This window comes from Cnephaeus nilssonii (assembly GCF_951640355.1).
Source record: "Cnephaeus nilssonii genome assembly, chromosome: 4".
Lineage (NCBI taxonomy): Eukaryota > Metazoa > Chordata > Mammalia > Chiroptera > Vespertilionidae > Cnephaeus > Cnephaeus nilssonii.
In genome coordinates, this window is record NC_137075.1 from 47,243,364 (window position 1) to 47,269,908 (window position 26,545).

The window sequence follows — 26,545 nt, forward strand, 5'->3', positions numbered from 1 at the left end:
GGCAGAATGGGTAACTAAACCTCCAGCTTTGGGCCAGAGGACTGAAAAGGGAAGCCTCAGGAAAGCAGAAAGCACTTGGGAGAGAGATTCAGGAAAGCAACATAAAGGTGTTTATAGGGTTGATTCTTGGGCTTTGCATGTATGAATCTAACCCTAATCAGCATATCAAAGATTCTAAGGATGAATTAACAGATAAACCACTACCCAGGTCACAGACTGACCTGAGGATGGTACACACATGGATGGATCTGAATAGCATCGCAAAGAATTTGAAAAGTGCACTGGGTTGGCCCACAGAATGTGGGTCAGAACCTGTAGCCTAAACCTAACCAGGTCAACTGCCTGCTAAAAAAATATCAAAATTCTTCATAGGATTTAAATTAAGACTCAGAGTCTCATATCATACTATTCAAAATGTTTAAATGCAACACAAAATTATTCAACATACAGGAAAATCTCAACTCATGTGAGAAAAGACAATCAATAGATGACAGAATACTAAAATGACACAAATGTTGAAACTGTCTGATTAAGATTAAAGCAGCTAGCCCGGCTGGTGTGGCTCAGTGGTTGAGCATCGATCTAAGAACCAGGAGATCATGGTTCGATTCCCGGTCAGGGCACATGCTTGGGTTGTGGGCTTGATCACCAGTGTGGTGTGTGCAGGAGGCAGCCGATCAATGATTTTCTCTCATTATTGATGTTTCTATCTCTCTCTCCCCCTTCCTATCTGAAATCAATTCAAAAACAAAAAGATTAAAGCAGCCACTATACAAATGTTCCAACATTTATGACTGCTCTTATGATAAACGGAAAAAAAGAGTCTCAGCAAATAAATAGAAGGTGTAAAGAATAAAATGGAAATTTTAGAATTGAACAATAACTGAAATTTAAAAATCACAGAAATGAAAACACTCAATAGCAGAATAAAAATGCCAGAGAAGCCTAGCTGGCTGGTGTTGCTCAGTGGTTGGGTGTCGACCCATGAACCAGGTCATGGTTCAATCCCCAGTAGTGTGGGAGGCAGCCGATCGATGATTCTCTCTCATCATTGATGATTCTATCCCTCTCCCGTCCTCTCTCTGAAATCAATAAAAAACATTTTTTAAAATGCTAGAGAAAAAAGTCAGTGAAACTGAAGACAGACGAACAGAAATTATCCAATCTGAACAATAGAGAGAAAAAAAATAGGAAAATTAAACAAAGCCTCAGGGTCTTGTGAGACACTAATAAAAGTTCTAAGATTCATGTCCCAAAAGGACAGGAGTAAGAGTATGGTGCTGAAAAAAATATTTGAAAAGATAATGTCTGAAAACAACCTAAATTTGGTGGAACACCAAACTATATATTCAAGAAGCTCAGTGAACCCCAAATCAGATAAATACTAAGAAATACATGCCCAGCCACATTATAATCTAACTGCTGAATACCAAAGACAGAAAAACATCTTGAAAGCAACCTGAGAAAAATGCATTATTTATATGGAAAAAAATAATTCAAATCACTGCACATTATTCATCAGATATCATGGAGGTCAAAAGGAAGTGGTACAAAAGATGGTAGCGTAGATAAACACCGGTACTCGCTGCCTCCTACAACCACATCAAAATTACAACTAAAATACAGAACAACCATCATTCAGAACCACCTGAAAGCTGGCTGAATGGAAGTCCTACAACGAGAATAAACAAAAACAAAAAAAAGGAAGAAGTCCTACAACTAGATTGGTAGTAGGTGGAATAGGTTGGTCCGGCACCCATGTGGGCCATTTTTTTTAACCCAGAGGGAGATTGTCCCTGCTGAGGCCACCACGAGGAGCAAGGGGTCCCAGCCCCACACCAGACCCCCAACCCGGGTCCCAGAGCTAGGAAGAGAAATCCCCGTAACTTCGGGCTGTAAAAACCAGTGGGGGTTGTGGCTGCAGGACACAGAGGCTGCCAGAGACCCAGGCATCCCTCTTAAACGTCCAGGCACAAACTTACTCGGACTCACCTCCTCTGAGATCCAGTGCCCAGAGGCACTGGGGAACCCAGACACATAAGAGGAGGAACTGGATTGTCTGGCATCGGGGCAGGAACTCGGGGGCAGCTTTCTACCAGACAGAGGTGCTCCCAGGAGTCACTGTTCCTATGCCAAGACCTCCCCTGTCCCAGGGCTGACTGGCAACCATATCTGAGTCACCATCAACCTGGAGCACACTGTTTGCTCTGCCGTGGTGATTCCCTGAGACCCTGCCCCATCCAATTTGCAACCCCACCCAAGCTGTTTGCAGCAGCTTTTCCATATGAATGGCCTGTCCTGGTTCAGTCTTCAGACTTTGCTAAAATCTCTCAAACAAGCTGCAGCTGGTGTCAGGGTGCCCCAAATCTATCAATAAAAGGCCCAAGACCTGGCACTAGTACCAGCCTGCCTTGCTTCATAGCTGGGCCTCGCCTGGGCACTTCCTAGCCCAATACAAATAGCAGCCACCTGCGGATCTCTCTGTAGCTCCTGCTGGGTGGCCCTAGGAAGTGGCTGACTTTGCACCTCCTTGAAAGCCCTCGAGCCAGTGCACTGGGTGGATAGCTTCAGACATACCAGATTACAACTCTACACATTCACAAAGTGGCACAATCAAGGGGCAGACTCAGTGAGCACCAAAGCCCCACTGAAGCAAGTCCTGCTCCATAAGGGTATTTCCTGCACAGCAGCTCTCCCACTGTAGCCACAGCTGGCCCTCACAGCCAATTGGCCTGAAAGTCAATTCCTCCCAGTGATGCCAACAGCAATCAAGGCTCAACTACAAGACTGCACACAGCCCACAGGGGTGCACCTAGAGTGCCCAGCTCAGGTGTCTGGAGCGACTGAGCCACTGGGCCCTACAGGACACCTACTACACAAGGCCACCCTACCAGTTCCAGGAGACATAGCAGCTCTACCTAATACATAGAAACAAACACAGGGAATCATCCAAAATGCAGAGAAAAAGAAACATGACACAAATGAAAGTAATGGAAGAAAGCAAACTACTGGATACAGAGTTCAAAACAATGGTAATAAGATTACTCAAGAATCTTCATGAGTCCTTCAAGGGACTTAGTGAGACTTTCAAGGATCTTAGTGAGAATTCCAAAGACATGGAAAAGGACCATTCAGAAATTAAGCATACACTAACTGAAACAAAGAATAATTTACAGGGATTCAATAGTATAGTAGAGGATTCTGAGAATCAAATCAACAATATGAAATTGAGGAAGCAAAAAACACCCAATCAGAAGAGCAAAAAGAAAAAGAATCCAAAAATATGAAGAGAGTGTAAGGAGCCTCTGGGACAACTTCAAGTGTACCAACATTCGCATTACGGGGGTTCCAGAAGAAGAAGGGAGAGAGCAAGATATTGAAAACCTATTTGAAGAAATAATGACAGAAAACTTCCCCTACCTGGTGAAAGAAAATAGACTTACAAGTCCAGGAAACACAGAGAGTCCCAAACAAGAGGACCACACCAAGACACATCATAATTAAAATGCCAAGGGCTAAAGACAAAGACAGAATCTTAAAAGCAGCAAGAGAAAGAGAGTTTATAACCTACAAGGGAGCACCCTTGTCAGTTGATTTCTCAACAGAAACTATGCAGGCCTGAAGGGAGTGGCAAGAAATATTCAAAGTGATGAATAGCAAGGACCTACAACCAAGATACTCTACCCAGCAAAGCTATCATTTAGAATTGAAGGTCAGATAAAGAGCTTCACAGATAAGAAAAAGCTAAAGGAGTTCATCACCACCAAGCCAGTATTACATGAAAAGTTGAAGGGTATTAGGGCGAAGAAGAAAAAGATAAAAAATATGAACAATAAAATGGCAATAAATACAGATCTATCAAAAATTGAATCTAAAAATCAAAATAAACTAATAAGAAATTAAATGAACAGAATAAATTGGTGAATAAAATAGAATCAGAGGCATGAAAAAGGAACAGACTGACAATTCTCGGAGGGAAAGGGGGTAGGGTGTGGGAAGAGATTGAACAAAGATTTTATGGGTATCTATGCATTACCTACAGACAGACAATGGGGTGGCAAAGGCCTGGGGCAGGGCAGGAACCAGGTGGAGAGGGACAATGGGGAAAAAAAGAGAAACATCTGTAATACTCTCAACAATAAGGATTTAGGAAAAAAAAAAAAAGGAGTGGTACAGCCCTAGCTGGTTTGGCTCAATGGATAGAGCGTTGGCTCACAGACTAAAGGGTCCTGGGTTCAGTTCCAATCAATGGCATGTACCTTGGTTACAAGCTCGATCCCCAGCCCTGGTTGGGGCTCATATGGGAGGCAACCAATTGATGTGTCTCTCTCACATCTATATTTCTCTCTCTCTCTGTCTCTCCCCCTCACTTCCACTCTCTCTAAAGATCAATGGAAAAATATCCTTGGTTGAGGGTTAGGAAAAAAAAGGGGGGGGGGGGGAAGTGGTACAACATTTTTAAGTGCTGAAAAAAAAAATGAATTTTTTATATCCAGCAAAAACCATCCATCAGAAATTAAAGTGAAATAGAGACATCCTATATAATAAAAGGGTAATATGCAAATTGATCAAACGGCAGAACGATCGGTCACTATGACACGCACTGACCACCAGGGGGCAGATGCTCAATGCAAGAGCTGCCCCCTGGTGGTCAGTGTGCTCCCACAGGGGGAGCACCGCTCAGCCAGAAGCCAGGCTCACAGCTGGTGAGGACAGCGGTGGTGGCATGAGCCTCTCCCGCCTCCGCGGCCGTGCTAAGGATGTCCAACTGACGGCTTAGGCCCACTCCCACTGGGGAGCTGTCAGTCAGACATCACTTGAGGGCTCCCAGACTGCAAGAGAGCGCAGGCTGGGCTGAGGAACACCCGTCCCGAGTGCAAGAATTTCGTGCACTGGGCCTCTAGTTTTTATATGAAGAAAAACTAATGAAGAAAATCAAAGAGAATCTGTCACTAACAGACAACTCTAAAAGAATTACCAAGAGAAGTCCTTTAAAGAGAAGAAAAAAAAATCAGAAGGGAACTTGAAACATCAGGAATGAGGGAAGAGCAACAAAAGTAGTAAATACCTTAGTAAATATAATAAATTATTTTCTCCTTGAGTTTTTAAAATATATTTTTTAGTTGAAAGCAAAATTTATAGCATTGTTTGATGGGTTTCCAATGTATCATATAATAAAAGCCTAATAAGCAAATCGATCAAACGGCAGAACAACCGGTCACTATGACGTGCACTGACCACCAGGGGGCAGACACTCAATGCAGGAGCTGCCCCCAGCCCGCAGGCCCCAGGCCAGCCAAGGCGGATGCCAGTGGGGGCTCCCCAATCGCCCCACTGGTCACCCCACAGATTGGCCCTGATCACCTGCCAGGCCTAGAGACCCTACCTATGCACCAATTTCGTGCACTGGGCCTCTAGTGTAGATATAATAAAACAACTAGGATGTAAAGGGAGAGAAATAAAGTCATCTACATGTGGTAAAGTTTTTGCATTCCAGTTGAAGTGGTAAAATACTGACTTTAGCCAAATATATGGTGAAGGAAGATGATTTGACTTTGGGTTGTTGGTACACAATACAATATATAGATGATATATCATAGAAATGTACACTTGAAACCTATATGATCCTATTAACCAATGTTGCCCCATATATCTAATAAAAAATACTGACTTTAAGTAGACTGGAACATTAATAATGTATAATGTAATCCCTAAAGCAAACAATTTAAAAGACTATGCAAAAATATAAAGTTACAATAACTAAAATGGAAGACTAAATTAAAAAAAGATGTTCATAATTAAAAATCTTTCAAAACGGAAATTTTCAGGTACAGAGTATAAAATGGTAAATTCGATTGAACATTTAAAGAAGAAATAACACCAATTCTACACAATGTTTTCCAAAAAATAGAAGAGGAGGAGGAACTTCCCAACTCATGAAACCAGCATTACCCTGATACAAAAATGAAATAGTAAGAAAAGGTACAGATTAATATTGCTCATAAACATAAATACAAAAATTCCCAAATAGCAAACTGATTCCATTAATATATATATATAAAAAAAAATGCACCATGACCAAGTGGGGTTTATCCTGGGAATGCAAAGCTGGTTCAATATGAAAAAAAAAAAAATCAATTCATGTAATCCACCATATTAATAGTCTAAAGAAGAAAATACACGTGATCATATCAATGGATGCAGAACAAACATGACAAAATTCAGCACTGATTCAAAACTCTCAGCAAACTAGGATTAGAAGGAAACATATTCAACATAACAAAGCACATCTTCAAAAACACCTACAGCTACTTTCATACTTAATGATGAAAGACTGAATGCTTTTTCCCTAAGATCAGTAATAAGACAAGAATATCCACTCTGACCATTTCTATCCAACATCATACTGGAAGTCCTAGCCAGTAAAATAAAGCAAGAAAAAGAAACAAAAGGCATACAGATTGGAAAGGAAGAAATAAAATGGTCTCTATTTCATGATATGATTATCTCTTAGAAAATCCCAAGGAATCCAAATAAACCCCTAAAGTAAGCAAGTTTAGGAAGGTCACAGGATATAAGGTTAACATAAAAGTCAACCATATTTCTATACACTATCAATGTATCATTGGAAACATGGTAATTGTATAGAATAAATTTCAATGAATTAATTATAAGTCAGATGGAGTCCCTCTAATTTTGATACACAGCTAGTTAAAAGACATAAGTGTTTCTACTTCATCAACTAGTTAATTAACTAGTTTATGGATTACCTAGAAAAGAGTTGCTATCCTTTTAACAGTGTAAATATTATCTCAAGAGACCCCTTTCTTCCTGGAAAGAGAGCCAACACACTGGTTGGGACTGAGGGCAGTTTGATCTCCTTTACTTACTGCTTGAGACTTTCCTTAGAGGAATGCGAGGTTCTTTTTCTTCCTCCAGCAGCTCAGCACTTTGTAGGAGAGCATGGATCTCTGGATGTAGGTCATCCTCGCTGGCTTCCCCTGAAGCCAGTGCTCTGCAGTGCAGTACCAAGGCAACATCTTGGTTATAGAAGTGAAAGTACCGGCATACTCTACTCGCTTCATGCACACAGCCATCATCCAATAGGCGCCCAATCAAAAAGTTTAGTGACTCCTTCTCCTTCCAATCTAGTCTGTTCTCACAAGTCTCTTTGGATGGAAGGCCATTAAGTTCTAAATATTTTGATGTGTTCAGAGCAGCCAACTTGGAGAATGAAAACTCACTGGCTAAGCTGGCAAAGGAAAGTTCACCACTAGTTGAGATCTGCTGAGAAAATCTGGGCTCTATTTCCTCCTGGTTTCCTCTGAGGGTGTGCTGGGTGATACGGCAGAGCCAGATCTGCTTCTCCAGCTCCTCCAGCTTCTCCACAGGGACCAGGTCGTCCTGAGCAAGCCAATGCCCTGCCAGGGTGAGCAGCAGATGGCACTCCTCAGTGCTGCTCTGTCCCTCCTCAGGAGGGTACTCACACGCCACAAGGGCCTGGGCTGAGAAAAAGGAAGAAGCTGCTTTGCTTGAAATGAAATTTTTCTTAAAATTCTCATGGCATTTTTTCCAGAAGTCAATTCTTGTTTGTTTCAGGGACCACTGGTCAATGTGTTTTAAGGTCTGCATTTCCTGTGTTACCTGTGAAATTTAAAAAGTATCATAAATGCTACTATTCCCTAATTATACCATACTTTTCAAAACCAAGTCAGAGAACATGAGGCATGGCTACAGATGTTCCTGGGTGTTTTATCTGGAAAGTTAAAGTATGGAAAACAATTCTAAATTTATCCAATTGAATGGGGTTCAAGGAGAAGCCACCTAAGCTAACCTTATATTTAAAGCATACATTCTTGCCCAGTCGGCGTGGCTCAGTGGTTGAGCATCGACCTATGAACCAGGAGGTCACGGTTCAATTTCCGGTCAGGGCACACCCGCGGGTTTCGGGCTCCATCCCCAGTTGGGGTTGTGCAGGAGGCAACCAATCAATGATTCTCTCTCATCACTGATGCTTCTATCTCTCTCTCCCTCTCTCTCTCCAAAATCAATAAAAATATATGTTAAAAAAAAAGAGAAGAAATCATTGATGAAATTAGTTTTAAAAAAATAAAATAAAGTATGCATTCTTCACCCTGGCCGGTATGGCTCTATTGGTTGAGCATCATTCCATGTCCCAAAGGGTTGCTGGTTCAATTCTCAGTTAGGACACATACTCAGGTTGTGGGTTCAATCCCCAGTTGGGGTGCATACGGGAGGCAACTGATCGATGTTTCTCTCTCTCCCTCTCCCTATCTCTCTAAAATCAATAAAAACATACATTGCCGAAACCAGTTTGGCTCAGTGGATAGAGCATCGGTCTGCGGACTGAAGGGTCCCAGGTTCGATTCCGGTCAAGGGCATATACATTGGTTGTGGGTACATCCCCGGTGGGGGGTGTGCAGGAGGCAGCTGGTCGATGTTTCTTTCTCATCGATGTTTCTAGCTCTCTATCCCTCTCCCTTCCTCTCTGTAAAAAATCAATAAAATATATTTTTTTAAAATAAAAATAAAAACATATTTAAAAATAATAATAAAGCATACATTATTCAAAAATGGGAATTCTAGGTTTATCCATTTCTGAAACTAATGTGTATCAAAAGTAAAAAAGCCTCATCTCCTATAAATTGCATATCTCATTTGATTTTTGGTTTAACGATGGTTCAAAAAGCTAAGATTTTTTTGTTGTTGTTAATCCTCACCCAAGGATATTTTTTCCATTGATTTTTAGAGAGTAGAAGGGAGGGGGAGAGAAACATCGATGAGAGAGAGACACATTGACTGGTTGCCTGCTGCATGTGCCCCAACCAGGGCCAGGGATCGAGCTTGCAACCAAGATACATACCCTTGACAGGAATCAAACCCGTGAACCTTCAGTCCACGGGCCAATGCTCTAACCATTGAGCAACTGGCTAGGGCAAAAAGCTAAGACTTTAAATAACTTAAAAGACTTATGTTACCTCACCTCTTCAATAACCAAGTTGTCCACAGGTAACTCAGCTAATTCTGCTACCCTCTTAGCCAAAGCAAACTGTCCATCTGTCTCCAGTTTTTCCAAAATAGATTTACATTCATGCTGAAAATTCTGAAGGCTATAGCTGGTAATAATCGCATTATTAATGGCTATGGATGTATCCTTCAAAATTTGGCTAAGGATACACAGCTTCTTTACATCTGGACCTGTACCAAAGAGAAGAGGATATAAACATTTCATTAAAAAAAATGCCACTGTGGCATTTCAAGAGTAACTAAATATCAGGAGGGGAAATGTGTATATTTAAAACAATAATGTGGTTAAAGGAAAAACAAAAAGCCTCTTTTTCTAGCTTGGTTGATGAGCAGAGGAAGCCATAGGCAGCTCCTTTATAGTAAGACCTATTAGAGGTTGGCACATGGACTCAACCCACACATCTGGCTTTAAACACAGAGCAGAGGTTGGTGGTCTACTATGTAGTAGGAACTCAAGTCAATCTTGGGAAGATTTGGCCATTCATTCAGGTCCGTCCCATCTCTTTCTGGATTTTTCTCCTACCTTGAACAAATTTGTTTTTATGATTGTTCACTTGTTCATTCAATGCGGTGTCATGTGTATTAAGACACAGACTTGTAGCGCAGCTGAAACTGCAGCTGGCCAGTAGCACACTGTCTTCAGAATGGAGCATCACTTGCTCCTCTGGATATCTATCTTCTTAACCCAGTGAGACCCAGCTGAGCTCTTCCTGATGTCCCTGGGAAATTCTTATCATCAGGAACATTAGGAATTCTCTGCCAACAACTTACGTGGCTGGGTTTGCCCCCACTTCCAAATACTCTGTGAGAATCCTATGTGTGCCCTACCATAGAGGAAGAGCATGAAAGCGTTCTATAGGAGCCTACTCCCAATGTCACCTGCTGGGCTGTGGTCTGATTTAGGTAATTCAGAGACAGTGAGACATCCTGCACAATAAAAACCAGTGGGAGCATGCTGAGTTTCTTTGCTGGCATCTTATAAAACACAGATTAAAATTTTTATTTTTATTTTCTATAAGCACATATGTGGCGCACGCGCACGCACACACACACACACCACTATGAAAATAGAAATAATTAAATTAAATTATATGAATAAAAGCATTATAGTAATGTTTACAATCTAGACAATCCTTTTAATTTTTTAAGGATAGAGTAACTCTAGCAAGAAAAAAGGAAATTCATTTCTGAAAACAAAATTACTACCGATCAATGAAAACACCAATAGTTAAAAGAATCTACTCTCTTGTCTACATAGTTACCTTCTATGCCCTGCATTCAGGAAACAGCCCTCGCTTCTCCCAGTCACCAGCCCCACAGCCTACAACAGTGGCACTGAGCCTCGCACTCTCTGTGTTCTGTGCAACTCTGAGCTCTCCAGCTGAACATATGTGAATTTAAATGTGATAAAATAACCCTAGTAGTGAAAACGTCAGAATCTAGTGTAAAAGAATAACATTATTATTCAACAAAAACTTGAAATTATCACAAGTATAAAGAAAGTAAGGCAATATTGGTTTTATTCAATAATCAACAAGCTTAGAGACTACCAATTTCTGGAAACACCTGCAAAAAATAAGCGTAATTTTTCTCTGAGACCTTCAAAATGAATTAGACATTCCTGAAACAAGCCTGTGACTCTGAGCAGTGATGATATGTTAGATGACTTGTAAGAGAAAGGAATGATAGTGACAGGTATGTAGAGGCTAGCCAGAGGGAACGGTGGCTATTTGACAACTGCTTAGGATGAGTAGATAGTTCTATTACTTATGTTATATCCTATTGTGCTTTGTTTTAAATGTTTTAACCATGATTGAAGTTTCATAACCTCTCCTTCATATACTGTTATGAACTTTAAATGTAATGTTATATATATCATATGCATTTTAATTTCCAGATGCCCTTCTAAAATAGTTTCAAGATTAAGACAGCTAACTTCTTAACAGCAACTTAACTGTAAGGACTGTCTTACCCTCAGAGAAGAGATGCTCTATCCCAACAAACAGCTGTAAAAGCTTTCCCAGCTCATACTGGGTCCCGCACTGCTGCAGCATAAGCTTCAAAAGAAAACACACCTGCTCCTTCAGCCATGGGTCAGGGATGACAGCGTGGACCTTTATGGCTGCTGTTTCAAGCTGTAAAAAAAAAAAAAAAGACAGGGTCAGGGAAAGTGGTTTCACAGGGACAACTCAAAACCTCCAAATGTGGGAATATCTACGAAAACCAAAGTGCCATCAAGAGTGATGATCTATCACAAAGGGGGACACTTCTTCAGGTCCTCTCTATGGCAGGAATCAGCAGGTCCTCTCTATGGCAGGAATCAGCAGTGTGCCTCTTTGTGGGGCATCTTGGTATAGAGAACTGTGTGTGTGAAAGGCAAAGATGGGAAAGAGACCCAAGACTACTTTGGAGTGAACTAATGCAAATTCGCCCCTTACTGACTAACAGCCCTGTGAGTTGCTGTGAAATTAAGCAGACATGTTTCACTTAAGAGCTTCTTCAGAGGATACAGGGGCTGCCCTTGAATCCAGAAGACTGGCAATTCACATATGAAAAAAGACCTCTTAGAAAGACTTGCTTAACACTGCTGAGCTGGTTCTACTAGTTAGCTTATCCTATATAATAAAAGGCTAATATGCAAAAAGACTGAATGGTGGAACAACCAGAACAACCGAACAACCGAACACTGGTCGCTATGATGTGCGCTGACCACATGGCGGGCATTGGCTGTGGTGGAATGGTGGAGCAGGTGAGTGGGGGCGCCAGACCAAGGCAGGGCGCCGGTCGCTGTCATTGGGGCGAGCCTCTGGTGGCTGCTGAAAATTATTTGCTCCCATGTGCCATGGTCCCACCTGCCGCTCACACCACTGCTGGTGCCCAGTGCCGGTCCTGATCACTTGTTGCCATCAGTGGGTGTGAGCGGCTGCCGGCCCTGATAGTCCCTGAGGCCTTCTCCACCTCCCCCTGCTTCTGAGGGGTGATCGGGGCAGCAGCCACTGCTCGCACCCGCTGATGGCGCTGGCCCTGCTCATACCTGCTGCTGGCGCCGGCCCCAATCACTCCACACTGTCAGCGGGTGCGAGCGGGGCTGGTGCCATCAGCACATGGGAGCAGCGGCAGTGGGAGTGGGGCTGCCAGCAGACAGGGGGGGGGGAGGGAGGGAGTGCGGCGGGAGAGGCCAGGCAGGGGTGCAGAGGATGAGCTGAGACCCGCCCCTGTGCCTACTGCAGCCTCGAAGCCCACAGTTCCTTTCAAGGTGCACGAATTCATGCACTGGGCCCCTAGTAGTTTATAATACCACTAGAGAAGGTTCTCAATTAAGAAGGTTCTCAGTTATCCTATTTCAATGAAATGCTAAAAATATTAACAGAAAAATGACCCCAAGTAGCAGGCCTCATTATTTTGAATTAGAGCATGATTTCTTAGTCTTTATTCTGGTTTACTTACCTCTGTTGCTCTAAGAAGAGAAACTACAGCAGGCAGATGATGGGACTGGTTAAAGGGAAAAAATAAATGGAAATAAAAGGTTGAGGCAAGGATGGAGCAGCTGCATTGCCCCTATGCAAGAGGCTGCAGTCAGGAGAAGTCTGGGGAGACCTAAACGTAAAACTCAAACTGATAAGCTGAACTCATTAAAATTAGAAATTCTCTCTAAAAATCAATGGAAACGTGTCCTCAGGTGAGGATTAACAACAACAACAAAATAGAAGGGTCAACACAGCAAGAAAATATGACAATTATAAACATTTACCAGTACACACTTAATGACAGACCACCAAATATATGAAGCACACCTGATGAAACTGAAGGGAGAAATAGATAGTTCTACAATAACTGTTGGAGACTTTAATACCCCACTCATAATAATGGACAGAATAACCAGACAGAAGAAAACAATGCCAAGAAACACATTTTTCTCAAATGCACATGAAATGTTTCAGAACAGACCATATGTTAGGATACAAATTAAGTCTCAATAGATTTGAAAAGATAGATATCATACAAAGTATCTTCTCTGACCACAGTGGGATGAAGTTAGAAGTCAGTAACAAAAGGAAACTGGAAAATTCACAAAACTTTAGAAATTAAACAATATACTTTTAACAAGAGAGAAGACTCAAATTACTAAAATCAGAAATGAAAGTGGGGCCCTAACCAGTTTGGCTCAGTGGACAGAGCGTCGGCCTGCGGACTCAAGGGTCCCAGGTTCGATTCCGGTCAAGGGCATGTACCTTGGTTGCGTGTACATCCCCAGTGGGGGGTGTGTAGGAGGCAGCTGATCTATGTTTCTCTCTCATTGATGTTTCTAACTCTCTATCCCTCTCCCTTTTTCTCTGTAAAAATTCAATAAAATATATATTAAAAAAAGAAAGAAAATAAATGAAAGTGGGGACATCACTACTGATTCTACAGAAAATAAAAAGGATTATAAGAGAGTACTGTGAAAAAATTATATGCCAAAAAATAGATAACCTAGATGAAATAAATTCCCAGAAACACAAAATCTACCAAGACTAAATAAAAAAGAAATATATCATCTGAATAGACTTATAACTAATAAAGAGAGTGAATCAGCAATCAACAATCTCCCAACAAAGAAAAGTCTAGACCCGATAGCTTTACTGGCAAATCAAACATTTAAAATACTAATACCAATCCTTCTCAAACTTCTCCAAAAAATTAAAAAGGAGGGAACACTGCCTACCTTATTCTGTGAAACCAACATAATGTTGACACCAAAGACAAAGGAAACTACATACTGATATCCTTTATGAACACTGATGCAAAAATCTTTAACAAAATACTAGCAAACTGCCCTGGCCGGTATGACTCAGTTGGTTGGGCATCATCCAGTACACCAAAAGGTTGCCACTTCGATTTCCAGTCAGAGCATATGCTAGGTTGCAGGTTTGATTCCTGGTGGGAGGCGTGCAGGAGACAGCTAACGGATGTCTCGCTCTCACATAGATATTTCCCTCACTTTCCCTTCCTCTCTCTCTAAAAATCAATTTAAAAATCATTTAAAAAATACTAATAGCCTTAGCCGGTTTGACTCAGTGGTTGGAGCATTGGTCCTCAGATTGAAGGGTCCCAGGTTTGATTCCAGTCAAGGGCACATACTTCCATTGAAGGCTTGATCCCTGGCGCTGGTCAGGGAGCATGTGAGGAGGCAACCAATCAACGTGTCTCTATCACATCAGTGTTACTCTCTCTCCGTCTCTCCCCCTCCCTTCCACTCTCTTTAAAAATCAATGAAAAATATATATCCTCAGGTGAGGATTAACAACAAAAATATACTAATAAACTGAATTCAGCAGCATATTAAAAAGATTATACACCATTACAAAATAGGATTTATTCCTGGAATGCAAAAATGATTCAACATACAAAAATCAATCAATGTATATACCATATCAATAGGACAAAAGAAAACACCACATGATCATCTCAATTAATGCAGAAAAGTATCTCACAAAATTCAACATCATTTCATAATAAAAACACTCCACAAAATAGGAACAGAAGGAAACTACCTCCATATAATAAAAGCCATATGTGAAAAACCCACAGGGAACATCATACTCAATGGCAAAAGACTGAAAACACTGCTCTAAGATCAGGGACAAGGCAAAGATTCCCACTTTCACCTCTTCTTTTACACATAGTACTGAAAGTTCTAGCCAGAGCATTTGGGGGTGGGGGGGGGACGGGGCAGGTAAGTGATCCAAATTGAAAAAAAAAAAAAAAAAGAAGTAAAATTATTTCTATTCAGATGATATAATTTTATATGTAGAAAACCCTAAAGATACCACACAAAAAAACTCAGAATAAATGAATTCAACAAAGTAACAGGAGAGAAAAAGTCACCATGCAAAAACCAGTTTCATTCTTATAAACAAATAATTAATAATCTGAAAAGAAATTATAAAAATAATTCCATTTTTAACAGTATTAAAAAGAATAAAATACTTAAGACATTAACTTAACCAAGGAGATAAAAGATTTGTACAATGAAACTACGAAATGCTGCTGAAAGAAATTAAAGATATAAAAAATGGGAACATATCCCATCTTCCTGGATTGGAAGTCTTAATGTAAATATTATCCAAACCAATCTACAGATTCAATGCAATCCCTATTAAAATCCCAATGATGCTTTCACAGAAACAGAAAAACCCATCTTAAAATCATATGGAATCCCAAGGGACCCCTAAGAGCCAAAACAATCTTTTTTAATTTTTATTTTAGAGAGAAAAGGAGAGAGAGAGAGAGATAGAAACATTAATGATAAGAGAGAATCATTGATCGGCTGCCTCCTGAACATCCCTATTGGGAATCAAGCCCACAACCCGGGCATGTGTCCTTGACTGGAATCAAACCTGGGATGCTCTATCCACTGAGACAAACTGGCTAGGGCCCAAAACAATCTTGAAAAAGAACAAAAGTCATACTTCCTGATTTTAAAACGTATTATAAAGCTACAGTAATCAAAATTGTGTGGCATTGGGATAAAGACAGACATATAGACTAATGGAATATAACAGAAAGCCCAGAAATAAATCCTTGCATATATGGTCAAATGATTTTTGACAAGGGTGCCAAGACAATTCAATGAGGAAAGCACAGTCTTTTCAACAAATGGTGCTGGGAAAAGTGACTATCCACATGTAAAAAAATAAAGTTGAACCCTTACCTAACAAGATATACAAAAATTAACTCCAAATGGACAAAAGACCTAAACGTAAGACCTAAAACAATAAACCTAGAAGAAAACATAGGACAAAAGCTTTATAACACTGGATTTGGCAATGATTTCTTAGAAATGACACCAAAGGCATAGATAACAAAATAAAAAGTATACAATTGGACCTCATGAAAATTTAACAATTTTGTGTATAAAAAGATACTATGAAAAGAGTAAAATGGCAACTCACACAATGGGAGAAAATATTTGCAAATCATGTATCTGGTATAGGATTAATACCCAGAATATGTAGACAATTCCTCAAACTCAACAATAAAAAAACAACCCAATTCAAAACAGGGGATGGGTGGATAGGAGCAAAAGGGAAGAAAATGGGGGACATCTGTACACTGTCAACAATAAAAATAATGGGTAAAGGGCTTGGAGAGACATTTCTCCAAAGAAGATACACAAATGGCGAATAAGCACATGAAAAGATGCTCAACATCACTAATCATTAGGAAAATACAAATCAAAACTACAATGAGACACCACCTCACACCGTTAGTATGACTACTATTAAAAAAACAGAAACCAAGTATTGGTGAGGATGTAAAATAATAGGAACCATTATGTAATACTGTTGGGAATGTAAAATGGTAGTCACTGTGGAAAATAATATGGCATTCCTCAAAATATTAAAAGTATAATTACCATATCATCCAGCAATTCTATTTCTGAGTAAACACCCAAAAGAATTGAAAGCAGGATCTCACAGAACTATCTGTATACCATGACGTAACAGCATTATTCACAATAGCAAAATGTGGAAGGAACCCAAATGTCCATCGATGAATGAATGGACTAGCAAAATGTGGTATATACATGCAATGCAATATTATTCAGCATTAAAAAGGAAGGAAATCCTGGCATATGCTATGGATGAGCTCTGAGGACATTATGCTAAGTGAGATAAGCCAGTCATGAAAAGACAACTACTATACAATTCCACTTATGAGATACTTACAGTAGTAAAAATCATAGGACAGAAAGCAGAATGATGGTTGCCTGGGGCTAGGGATAGGGGAGAATAAGGAGTTACTGTTTAATGGGTATAGTTTCAGTTTTACAAGATGAAAAGAGCTATTTTGGAGGTGGATGGTGGTGATGGTTACACAATAATGAGAATGTATTTAATACAACTGTACACTTAAAAATGGCTAAGATGGTAAATGTTATGTATATTTGACAACAAATAACAAAAGAAGATACCTGCTAGGGTGCCAAGCCATGGAGAGTTATAGACCAAAGAAATAAATGTCCCTATTTTCTGTGACTTAGAAAACTCAGGCATATTTGAATAACTGATTCTGTATTTTCAAATAATAATCTTCATTACAGTGAAGATGAATGTGAATGAGAGAAAAGCCTATACTGGGGTTCCACTGTGATATATTTGTTGTGTAAAATCAGTAAATAGTTTTGTCTCATTTATCATAGAGCTCTTTTGTGGTAGAGAAGGCAAAAGTGCCAAAACCCCAGGCAGGACTGAGGTATATTTCTTTTGGACAGGCTATCTTGAATTGTTAGAACATGGCCCACGTATCACCATACTCTTCTCTAGTATCCATAGCAGATACCATGAATTCCTTTCCCACTGAGCTTGGCTGCCGCATCAGGATACTGATCAGAGTTAGCACATTAGATGAAACCTGTCATCCCTGGCAACTGAGGTGATTTATAAGCAAGGCCACTGCCACTCCTGTCCTGACTCGCTATCTCTGGAACAGTGCAAATGATTTCATTTGAATTACACCACATAACAGCTATTCACCTACGGTCACATCCCGACTACTAGCAGACAATAGGCCACTCTAACAAATTTCAGATCAGCAAGAAAGAGCATATTATTTAACTTACAGTTTCAAGGCTCTTCTGGAACTCCAGTAGTTTAGCATGGGCTTCCTTATAATTCTTGAAGAACATACAGAGTTCATACATCTCCAACATCAGTAGTAATGGGGAATCCTTTGAAGAAGAGTTTGAAAGAAATTACAAAATCCTGCCCGGCTGGCATGGCTCAGTGGTTGAACGTCAACTTATGAACCAAGAGGTCATGGTTCGATTCCGGTCAAGGGCACATGCCCGGGTTTCAGACTCGATCCCCAGTAGGGGATGTGCAAGAGGCAGCTGATCAATAATTCTCTATCATCATTTATGTTTCTATGCCTCTCTCCATCTCCCTTCCTCTCTCTAAATCAATAAAAACATTTAAAAAAAAAGACAAAATCCTGAACTTAATACTATTTTCTCATGAATAATGGCAATATAAGAGAAGGTTAAAGTAAAAGACAAATATTATTAATAGCAGCTTCACAGAATTCAATCACGTATGTTAAAAAGAGAGGCAGTTACATGTACGCAAAGGTCCATTTTCTGTCTATTCTATACTTGGTCCAACACACAAGAGCAGGACATAGTCCACTAGATGGTGCTAGGAAACCTTTAAGTACACGCCTGGATAATGGGCTCCAGTGACCTGCCAACCTCCTGCTTGCTGCCTGTGGCATCAATCCATACAGTTCCATCACTTCAGCGGGAGCTTTCAGTCAGAGCACAGGAGGTTTGGAATTAGAAAGTATGGATCTGAACTGTAAGTACACTGCTTACTAAATTACTTTGAGACCCTGCGCATGTTACTTAAGTTCTGTAAACCTTTGTTTATTACTCTGTAAACAATGAGGATAAGACCACTTCATAATATCCTACCTTTTTGGGATTATTGTGTGAATTGACTAAAATAATGTATAGAAAGCACTCTGCTAAATAAATGGTAGTTCTATTATCATTATTTGTTGTGGGCTACAAAATAAATCTAGGCCTGGCTGGTGTGGCTCAATGGTTGAGTGTTGACCAATGAAGCAAGAGGTCACAGTTCGATTCCCAGTCAGGGCACATGCCCAGATTGCGGGCTCATCCCCAGTAGGGGGGCACGCAGGAAGCAGCCCATCAATGATTCTCTCTCATCATTGATATTTCTATCCCTCTCTTCCTTCCTCTCTCTGAAATCAATAAAAGCATATTTAAATAAATAAATCCAGGAATAGAAATAATTGAAAAAGTCAGTGAGGGATATTCTAAAGTAACCCTTTTAAACTTAGGAAAGAAATGAAGTGACTTTCACTACCTTAAAGAAAAGCTGGAAACCTCTGATGAGAGTTTTGCTCTTCTGCCTTGTTAATAATGTTCTCCAGATGACTGAGAGGTCCTCAAGGTCCCATGTATGGCCCTCCAATGAGTCCTGAATGTGTCCCATTGCTTCAGCTGCAATACTGTCCTCCACAGAAGCGATGATCCAAACACAGAGACAAGAAATAGCACTGGCATCCTACCATTGAATAAAAACTTTTCAAAATAAAATAACAACTGGGCTCGGATTACCTGACAGAGGAAGTTTCCAGCAATGCTACAACTACAGATGGCTATTTCCTGTTCAGGAAAAATCACCTCACTAAGTTGGTTAAAATGGCTTGAAAAATCCTTCAAAGGTGAAACAAACTCTAATGAACAACCAAGGGACTTTTGTAAACCATCCTGTAGGGTATGGCAGGTGAAAACGCAAAGAGATTGAGAGGATATATGTGAAAGTCAGGGAAGTACTAAGCATAAGAAAACACAATTGCCCTCCCCAGAACTGCTGACCAATAGACTGCCTAGACTCTAGGCCCTAGAGTATCCTTCTTCCCTACTCAGAGGCAGTGGTGGTCAGTCCACCAAAGCATCCTTCTCTATGACTGCCCACCAGGAACCAAGGCTCTGACCACTTCAGGTACTATATGTCAAGGCACAGGGAGTGCACTGGATGGCCACGCTGGAGAAGCATAAAACGTTGCAGTGACCTTGGAAACATGCTAGAGCCTCAATATCATCATTCCCCCCCACACCCTCTGACTATCAACCTTTCCTGTCCCTCCCCACTTTTTCTATTCCTCTCTGGGTCCTTAATTCAGGCTTCTCATGATTCTCACCTGCAGACATGAGGCAAGGACACTAAGAATAGGGGCCTGTTGTTTTACTGCTTCAGCCAGGAGCCAGCACCAGGAGTTTGGCTCCTCTGAGCACTGGAGCAGAATTTCAAAGAAATCAGTTCTCTCTTCTTTGCTCTTCTGGAGGCCCTGGGGGGACCTGTTGCAGACTTGTTCACTATCCATTCTGGAGTTGGACACTACGGGCAAGTTCTCAAAAGCTAGCCTTAAGTGGTCTTGAAGGACAGGGCTGAAATATTGGAGAAGAGATTTCACCTGAAAAACACATTAGATGATTAAAACAGACAACCAAGTTATTTTTATTTCTCAACTAGAGGCCCAGTGCATGATTGAATCATGCACGTGTAGGGTCCCCTACACGCTTTCGCTTTTCGCGGTGGACCTGGGTGCCTGTCCGCTGGTGCACCAGGCCTTTCAGAAGCCTCTGAAAGGCCTGGTGCTGGAGCAGACAGGCACCCAGCTCCCATGCTTTTGATGGTCTGCAGCCGCTGAGGGGGGCTACCCTGCTGTTGCCCCCTGCGCCTCTCAGCGGCCGCTGAGGGGGGCTGCCGCGGACACCTGGCTACTCTGCCGTTGAGAGGCGCAGCCGGGTGTCCGCAGTAGGCCCCCTCAGCGGCCGCGGATCTGGCCGTTGAGAAGCACAGGGGGCAGGAGTCCTGCCCCCTGCGCCTCTCAACAGCAGGGTAGCCCCCCTCAGTGGCAGCGGATCCGTGCCTCTCAATGGCCGGATAGGCCACCCCGAGTCCCGCCCCCCAGCCTCCCGCCGCCCAATCGTGGAGTGATGGTAATTTACATGTTACTCTATTATTAGATAGGATTATAGTTGACACTCAATATTATTTTATAGTAGTTTCAATTGTACAGCATAGTGGTTAGACAATCATATACTTTATGAAGTGATCCCCCAATAAATCTAGTACCCACCTGGCACCATACGTAGTTACTACAGTATTATTTACTATACTAGAGGCCTGATGCACAAAGATTCGTGCAAGAGTGGGCCTTCCTTCACCTGGCTGCCGGCACCGCCTTCGCTTCAGCCGGAGCTGCCTTTTCACTCCGCCTGGAGCCGCCTTTCTGCCTTCCCACGCTGCCCAGAGGCCTGGAGCAGAGCTGGGGCGGTGCGGAACACCTGCGTCATTGCCCGACGATGCAAGCGTACTGCCCTGCCCCTGGCTGCCCAGCGCCTGCATATGCAAATCAACCCAATATCTTTGTAGGGTTAATTTGCATAGTCACTCCTGATTGGCTGGTGGGCGTCGCGAAGGTAGAGTCAATTTGCATCTTACTCTTTTATTAGTGTAGATTCCCTATGGTGTGCTTTACATCTCCATGACTATTTTGTAGCTACCAATTTGCACTTCTTAACCTTTTGCACTCGGATGTCGAGTGTGACTCGACACAGTTAGCATCGGTAGCAGCTCTTTTCATACTCTTTGAATGTATCAATAATTTGAAATATAAAAAAATCCAAATAAATAAGTTTGTATGAAAAGAAACTCCAGTTTTTTATTCTACTGCCGCGCTTTGTAAAATCTGGGGTATTTAAAAAATTAAATCCCGAGTAGAATAAAGGAATCGAGAAAAAAGCAAGCGAGTGCAAAGGGTTAATCCTTTCACCTTTTTCACCCAGTTCCCAACCCCCCCCCCCCCCTCAATCTGGCAACCCTCAGTTTGTTCTTTGTCTCTATGAGTCCGTTTGTTTTGTTTCTTTTGTTCTTTAGTTTCACATATAAGGGAAATCATATAGTATTTGTCTTTCTCTGTCTGATTTATTTCACTTAGCATAATTACCCCTTGGTCCATCCATGTTGTCTAAAATGGTAAGATATTTTTATGGCTGAGTAATATTCCATTATATATATGTGCCACATCTTTTTAAAAAAATATTTTTATTGATTTCAGAGAGGAAGGAAGAGGGAGAGAGAGACAGAAATCAATGATGAGAGAGAATCATTGATCAGCTGCCTCCTGTACATGCCACACTAGGGATCAAACCCATAACCTGGGGATGTGCCCTGACCAGGATTCGAACCATGACCTCATGGTTCTTAGGTCGATGCTCAAACACTGAGCCCTGAGCCACACCAACAGGATGTGCCACATCTTTTTTATTCAATTGTCTATTGATGGGTACTTGGATTGCTTCCATATCTTGGCTATTGTAAATAATGCTGCAGTGAACAAAGGGGTGCATATATCTTTTTGAATTTTTTTTGAGATTTCTTAAGATAAATACCCAGAAGTGGAATTGCTGGTTCATAAGATAGTTCTATTTTTAATTTTCTGAGTAACCTCTATACTGTTTTCTGTAGGGGCCACACCAATTTGCAATCCCACCAACACTGCACAAGGCAGATAACCAAGATTCAATTTCAGCTGGAGCTAAAAATGTTAGAAAAAAGCATAAGCAAAATTGTTCTTTCTCAACTTGAACCTTGTCAGAGATGACCATATAATTTTACAAAGTTGTTTGTTGCTTTTGAGTGAATTTCCATTTGCAATCTGGAGTCACAACATTCTTCCTTCATCTCTTTAGTAATAATGACTAGTCCTTTGTCTGAAGCCAACCCACTGAAATTTTAGTAAAAATAATCCTATCTAATAAAAGAGTAATATGCAGATTGACCATCACTCCAACACACAAGATGGCTGCCCCCATGTGGACACAAGATGGCTGCCACAAGATGGCCAGCAGGAAAGGGCAGTTGGGAGAGACCAGTCCTGCAAGGGAGGGCAGTTGGGGTGATCAAGCCTGCAGGGAAGGGAAGTTAGGGGTGACCAAGCCGGCAGAGGAGGGAAGTTGGGGGCCACCAAGCCTGCAGGGAAGGGCAGTTGGGAGGGACCCAGGCCTGCAGGGGAGAGCAGTTGGGGGAGACCAGGCCTGCAGGGGAGGGCAGTTAGGGGTGACCAGGCCTGCAGGGGAGGGCATTTAGGGGCAAACAGGCTGGCAGGGGAGCAGTTAGGCATCAATCAGGCTGGCAGCAGAGTGGTTAGGGGGTGATCAGGCTGGCAGGCAGAAGCGGTTAGGGGCAATCAGGAAGGCAGGCAGGCGAGCAGTTGGGAGCCAGCAGTCCTGGATTGTGAGAGGGATGCCTAAACGGGCAGTTGGACATCCCTCGAGGGGGTCCCAGATTGGAGAGGATGCAGGCTGGGCTGAGGGACACCACCCACCCCCCAATGCATGAATTTCATGCACCGGGCCTCTAGTAGTATCATATTTAAAAAACAAAAACCTATGTGTTCACAACAGAAAGAACAATATTTTCACTCTAAGAAGTGTTCCAATATCCTCTTGAATAACTAGGAACAATCAGTGGCTTACCTCATCTGGGTGGTAATTATGGAGCTGGCTGTGAATAATGAACTGTAACCAATCATTTGCTTTGGCACATTCTCTAAGGTAAGACGTGCTCAGTTTTATATTGTGGAGCCTGCAGAACTGTACCACCAATGCCCACTGGATGCTAGATTCGCTGTATAACCTGTAATTGGGGGTGGGAGTGACAGAGAGAAAAACTTGTTAAAATGTTGCTTTAGTTTTAAACTGAAAAATAAATTTAACTACAGTATATTCTCTAAAAAGCTTTCAAGCTCAGCTGGTGTAGTTCAGTGGTTGAGCGTTGACCTATGAATCAGGAAGTCGGGTTGGATTCCTGGTCAGGGCATGTGCCCGAATGGTGGGCTTGATCCCCAGTAGGGGGCATGCAGGAGATAGCTGATCAATGATTCTCTTTCACTGATGTTTCTATCTCCCTCTTCCTTCCTCTCTGAAATCAATAAAAATATATTTAAGAAATAAAAAGCTTTTAAAAAATACCAAATATTTATTAGACTGCTTTGAAAAAAAAAAAAAAGAACTCGTACCCATAACACACAATAGCTTTCCTTTTTTTTCTTTTTTTTTAAATATTTTTTTAAAAATATATTTTATTTTATTATTTTTTTAAAAATATTTTATTGATTTTTTACAGAGAGGAAGAGAGAGCATTAGAGAGTTAGAAACACCGATGAGAGAGAAACATCGACCAGCTGCCTCCTGCACACACCCTACTGGGGATGTGCTCACAACCAAGGTACATGCCCTTGACCGGAATTGAACCTGGGACCCTTCAGTCCGCGGGCTGATGTTCTATCCACCAAGCCAAACCGGTCAGGGCTTTTAAAAATATATTTTATTGATTTTTTACAGAGAGTAAGGAAGAGGGATAGAGAGTTAGAAACACCGATGAAAGAGAATCATCGATCAGCTGCCTCCCGCACACACCCCTCCAGGGATGTACCCACAACCAAGGCACATGCCCCCGACTGGAATTGAACCTGGGACCCCTCAGTCCACAGTCCGACGCTCCATCCACTGAGCCAAACTGGTCAGGGCCACAATAGCTTTCTTAGCATGCTGGTACAATTCATTCCTTTTATCAAACTAGCTATGTACAATCTTTAGGAAAAGTGAGAAAACGGTCACTTAAGAAATCTTCTGAGTGCTTAATTATCTCTCATGACTCACTTCAGAGAATCAGAGCACTGACAGGGGCCTGGACTTCCTCACTAAGGGGAGGATTCCTGTTCCTGCTGAAAGTAGGAAGCTGTTGAGAACAGAATCAGTGATAGGTGTTATAGGAGAATGGTAGTTATCCAGGGTCTGGGGTGGCTGTGTCAGCCTCAGTGGATAGCACAGAGGAAGGATAGCAAGATGTACAGGGTGGGGCAAAAGTAGGTTTATAGTTGTTCATATGGAAAATAACACAATAATTAATAATTCAAGGATAAACTGTTTCACACTCATAACTGTAAACCTACCTTTGCCCCACTCTGTAAAAGGAGAGGAGCTTTTGTGGATAGATGATCACCACAAATTCCATTATCAACTGATATATCAGCAAGAAAACATTAAAGATATCAGAGTCAAATTTTCTGATATCCACCCCACATCTTCTGAAATGATTTCAACATGTAAAACTTAATAGACTTCCTGACCAGTAGGGCAGTGGAGGAGGTAAAGCTCCTCTCCATCTCTTGGAAACTCCATCTCTTAAGACGAAATCATGACAAGATTAAAAATGGCAGCAGAATAGGAGGACGCTACACAGACATGCTCCCAGGAACAAGCTGGAATTACAACTGAAATACAGAAAAGCTTCTTGAATAATCAATGGAAAACTCACAGGAGAGAACCCTGATACCCAAGGACCGAAGGTGGAGACCGCATAGAGACTGGTAGGAGGGGCGGAGGTGTGAAAGGACTGGCCGGGTACCCACAGATGGCAACCGAAGTTCTGGAGAGATATCTCAGCTGTGGGGGGGAGCCACTGAGAACTCTGGGATCTAATCCCAAAGCGGGGCTCCCCAGCAGAGAGCACCAAACTAAGGAGGGTACCCACATAACATCTAGCTATGAAAAGCAGTGGGGTGCTGTCTGCCAGGGAGTGGCAGCTGAAAGTTTGGGCACCCTCTTAAAGGGCCAATGCACAAAAATTCCCTGTGGAGCCACCCACCTTGTGAGCTGTATGAGAGGAGAACCCAGGACTGGAGACTTGGGGATAGAGCTCAGAAGGCAGACACCCCAAGTTTCCTTGGCTGAGTCATTCCCTCACGCAGCAGAGGACATCTTTTCCACATAGACATTTGCCTTGCCTGGGGGGAAGACAGTCAACACACCCTATTGGAAAACACCTTGCCCTGAGACCACTTAAGAGATTAAAAGTAACAATTAGCCTCAACTGCCCCACCCTGTTGAAAAAACTCTCACCACACCTGAGGATGATTGCCTGGGGGCACAGCCTTTAACACTGTCCTGCACTAGAGATTGAGAGGTGTAGAGGATCTACCTAAAACAGTGATGGCGAACCTATGACACGTGTGTCAGCACTGACACGCGTAGCCATTTCTAATGACACTCGGCCGCTGAGGCGGCCGCATGCCGAGGATGAAACATTTGCTGCTCCTGAGGATGAAACACTTGTGAAATAATGTTTTTTCCTCAAAGTGACACACTACCCGAGTTATGCTCAGTTTTTTGGCGAAGTTTGACACACCAAGCTCAAAAGGTTGCCCATCACTGGCCTAAAACATAGTCACAAACCCAAAAAGACAACCAAAATGAGGAAACAACCCCCAAATGAAAGAATTAGTGAATTCTCCAGAAGAGATAAATGAAGCAGAGATAGGAAATTTATCTGAAAGAGTTCAGAGTAATAATGATAAAAATGTTCAAAGCATGAAAAAAGATATAGTAACTATGAAAAAAGAACAGTCTGAGATAAAGAATGACATAACAAATAAAGAACACACTGGAGCGCTGACTGGTTTGGCTCAGTGGATAGAGCATCAGCCTGTGGACTGAGAGGTCCCATGTTCGACTCTGGTCAAGGGCATGTACCTTGGTTGCGGGCACATCCCCAGTAGGAGGTGTGCAGGAGGCAGCTGGTCGATGTTTCTCTCTCATCAATGTTTCTAACTCTCTCTCCCTCACCCTTCCTCTCTGTAAAAAATCAATAAAATATATTTTTAAAAAAAAAAGAACACACTGGAAGGAATACACAGCAGATTAGGGGAAGCTGAGGATCGAATCAGTGAATTAGAAGACAGAGTTGAAAATATCAATCAATTAGAGAACCAAAAAGAAAAAAAAATTTAAAAATAGGAGGACAGCTTAAGGGAGCTGTGGGACAATGTGAAACGTAACAATATTAGAATAGTAGGAGTGCCAGAAGAGGCAGAAAGGGAGAAAGGCATAGAGAAGGTGTTTGAAGAAATAATGGTA

The 26,545-nt window shown here is 41.8% G+C and overlaps 1 protein-coding gene across 3 annotated transcripts in view; it reads right to left on the reverse strand.

Moving 5' to 3' along the window:
- Positions 1 to 26,545, reverse strand: part of SPG11 (SPG11 vesicle trafficking associated, spatacsin) — a 98,967-nt gene that overhangs the window by 14,071 nt on the left and 58,351 nt on the right. For all 3 annotated transcript variants that reach the window (XR_013813382.1, XM_079768020.1, XM_079768019.1), the window contains 7 exons: positions 23,105 to 23,264; positions 19,762 to 20,034; positions 18,921 to 19,121; positions 17,654 to 17,761; positions 11,021 to 11,183; positions 9,005 to 9,219; positions 6,891 to 7,644 (listed from right to left, as the gene is read on the reverse strand). Coding sequence is in view for 2 of the 3 variants with exons in the window: in XM_079768020.1 (XP_079624146.1) it covers positions 6,891 to 7,644; positions 9,005 to 9,219; positions 11,021 to 11,183; positions 17,654 to 17,761; positions 18,921 to 19,121; positions 19,762 to 20,034; positions 23,105 to 23,264 (1,874 nt within the window). In the remaining variant the exon portion in view is untranslated. The remainder of the gene's footprint in view (positions 1 to 6,890; positions 7,645 to 9,004; positions 9,220 to 11,020; positions 11,184 to 17,653; positions 17,762 to 18,920; positions 19,122 to 19,761; positions 20,035 to 23,104; positions 23,265 to 26,545) is intronic.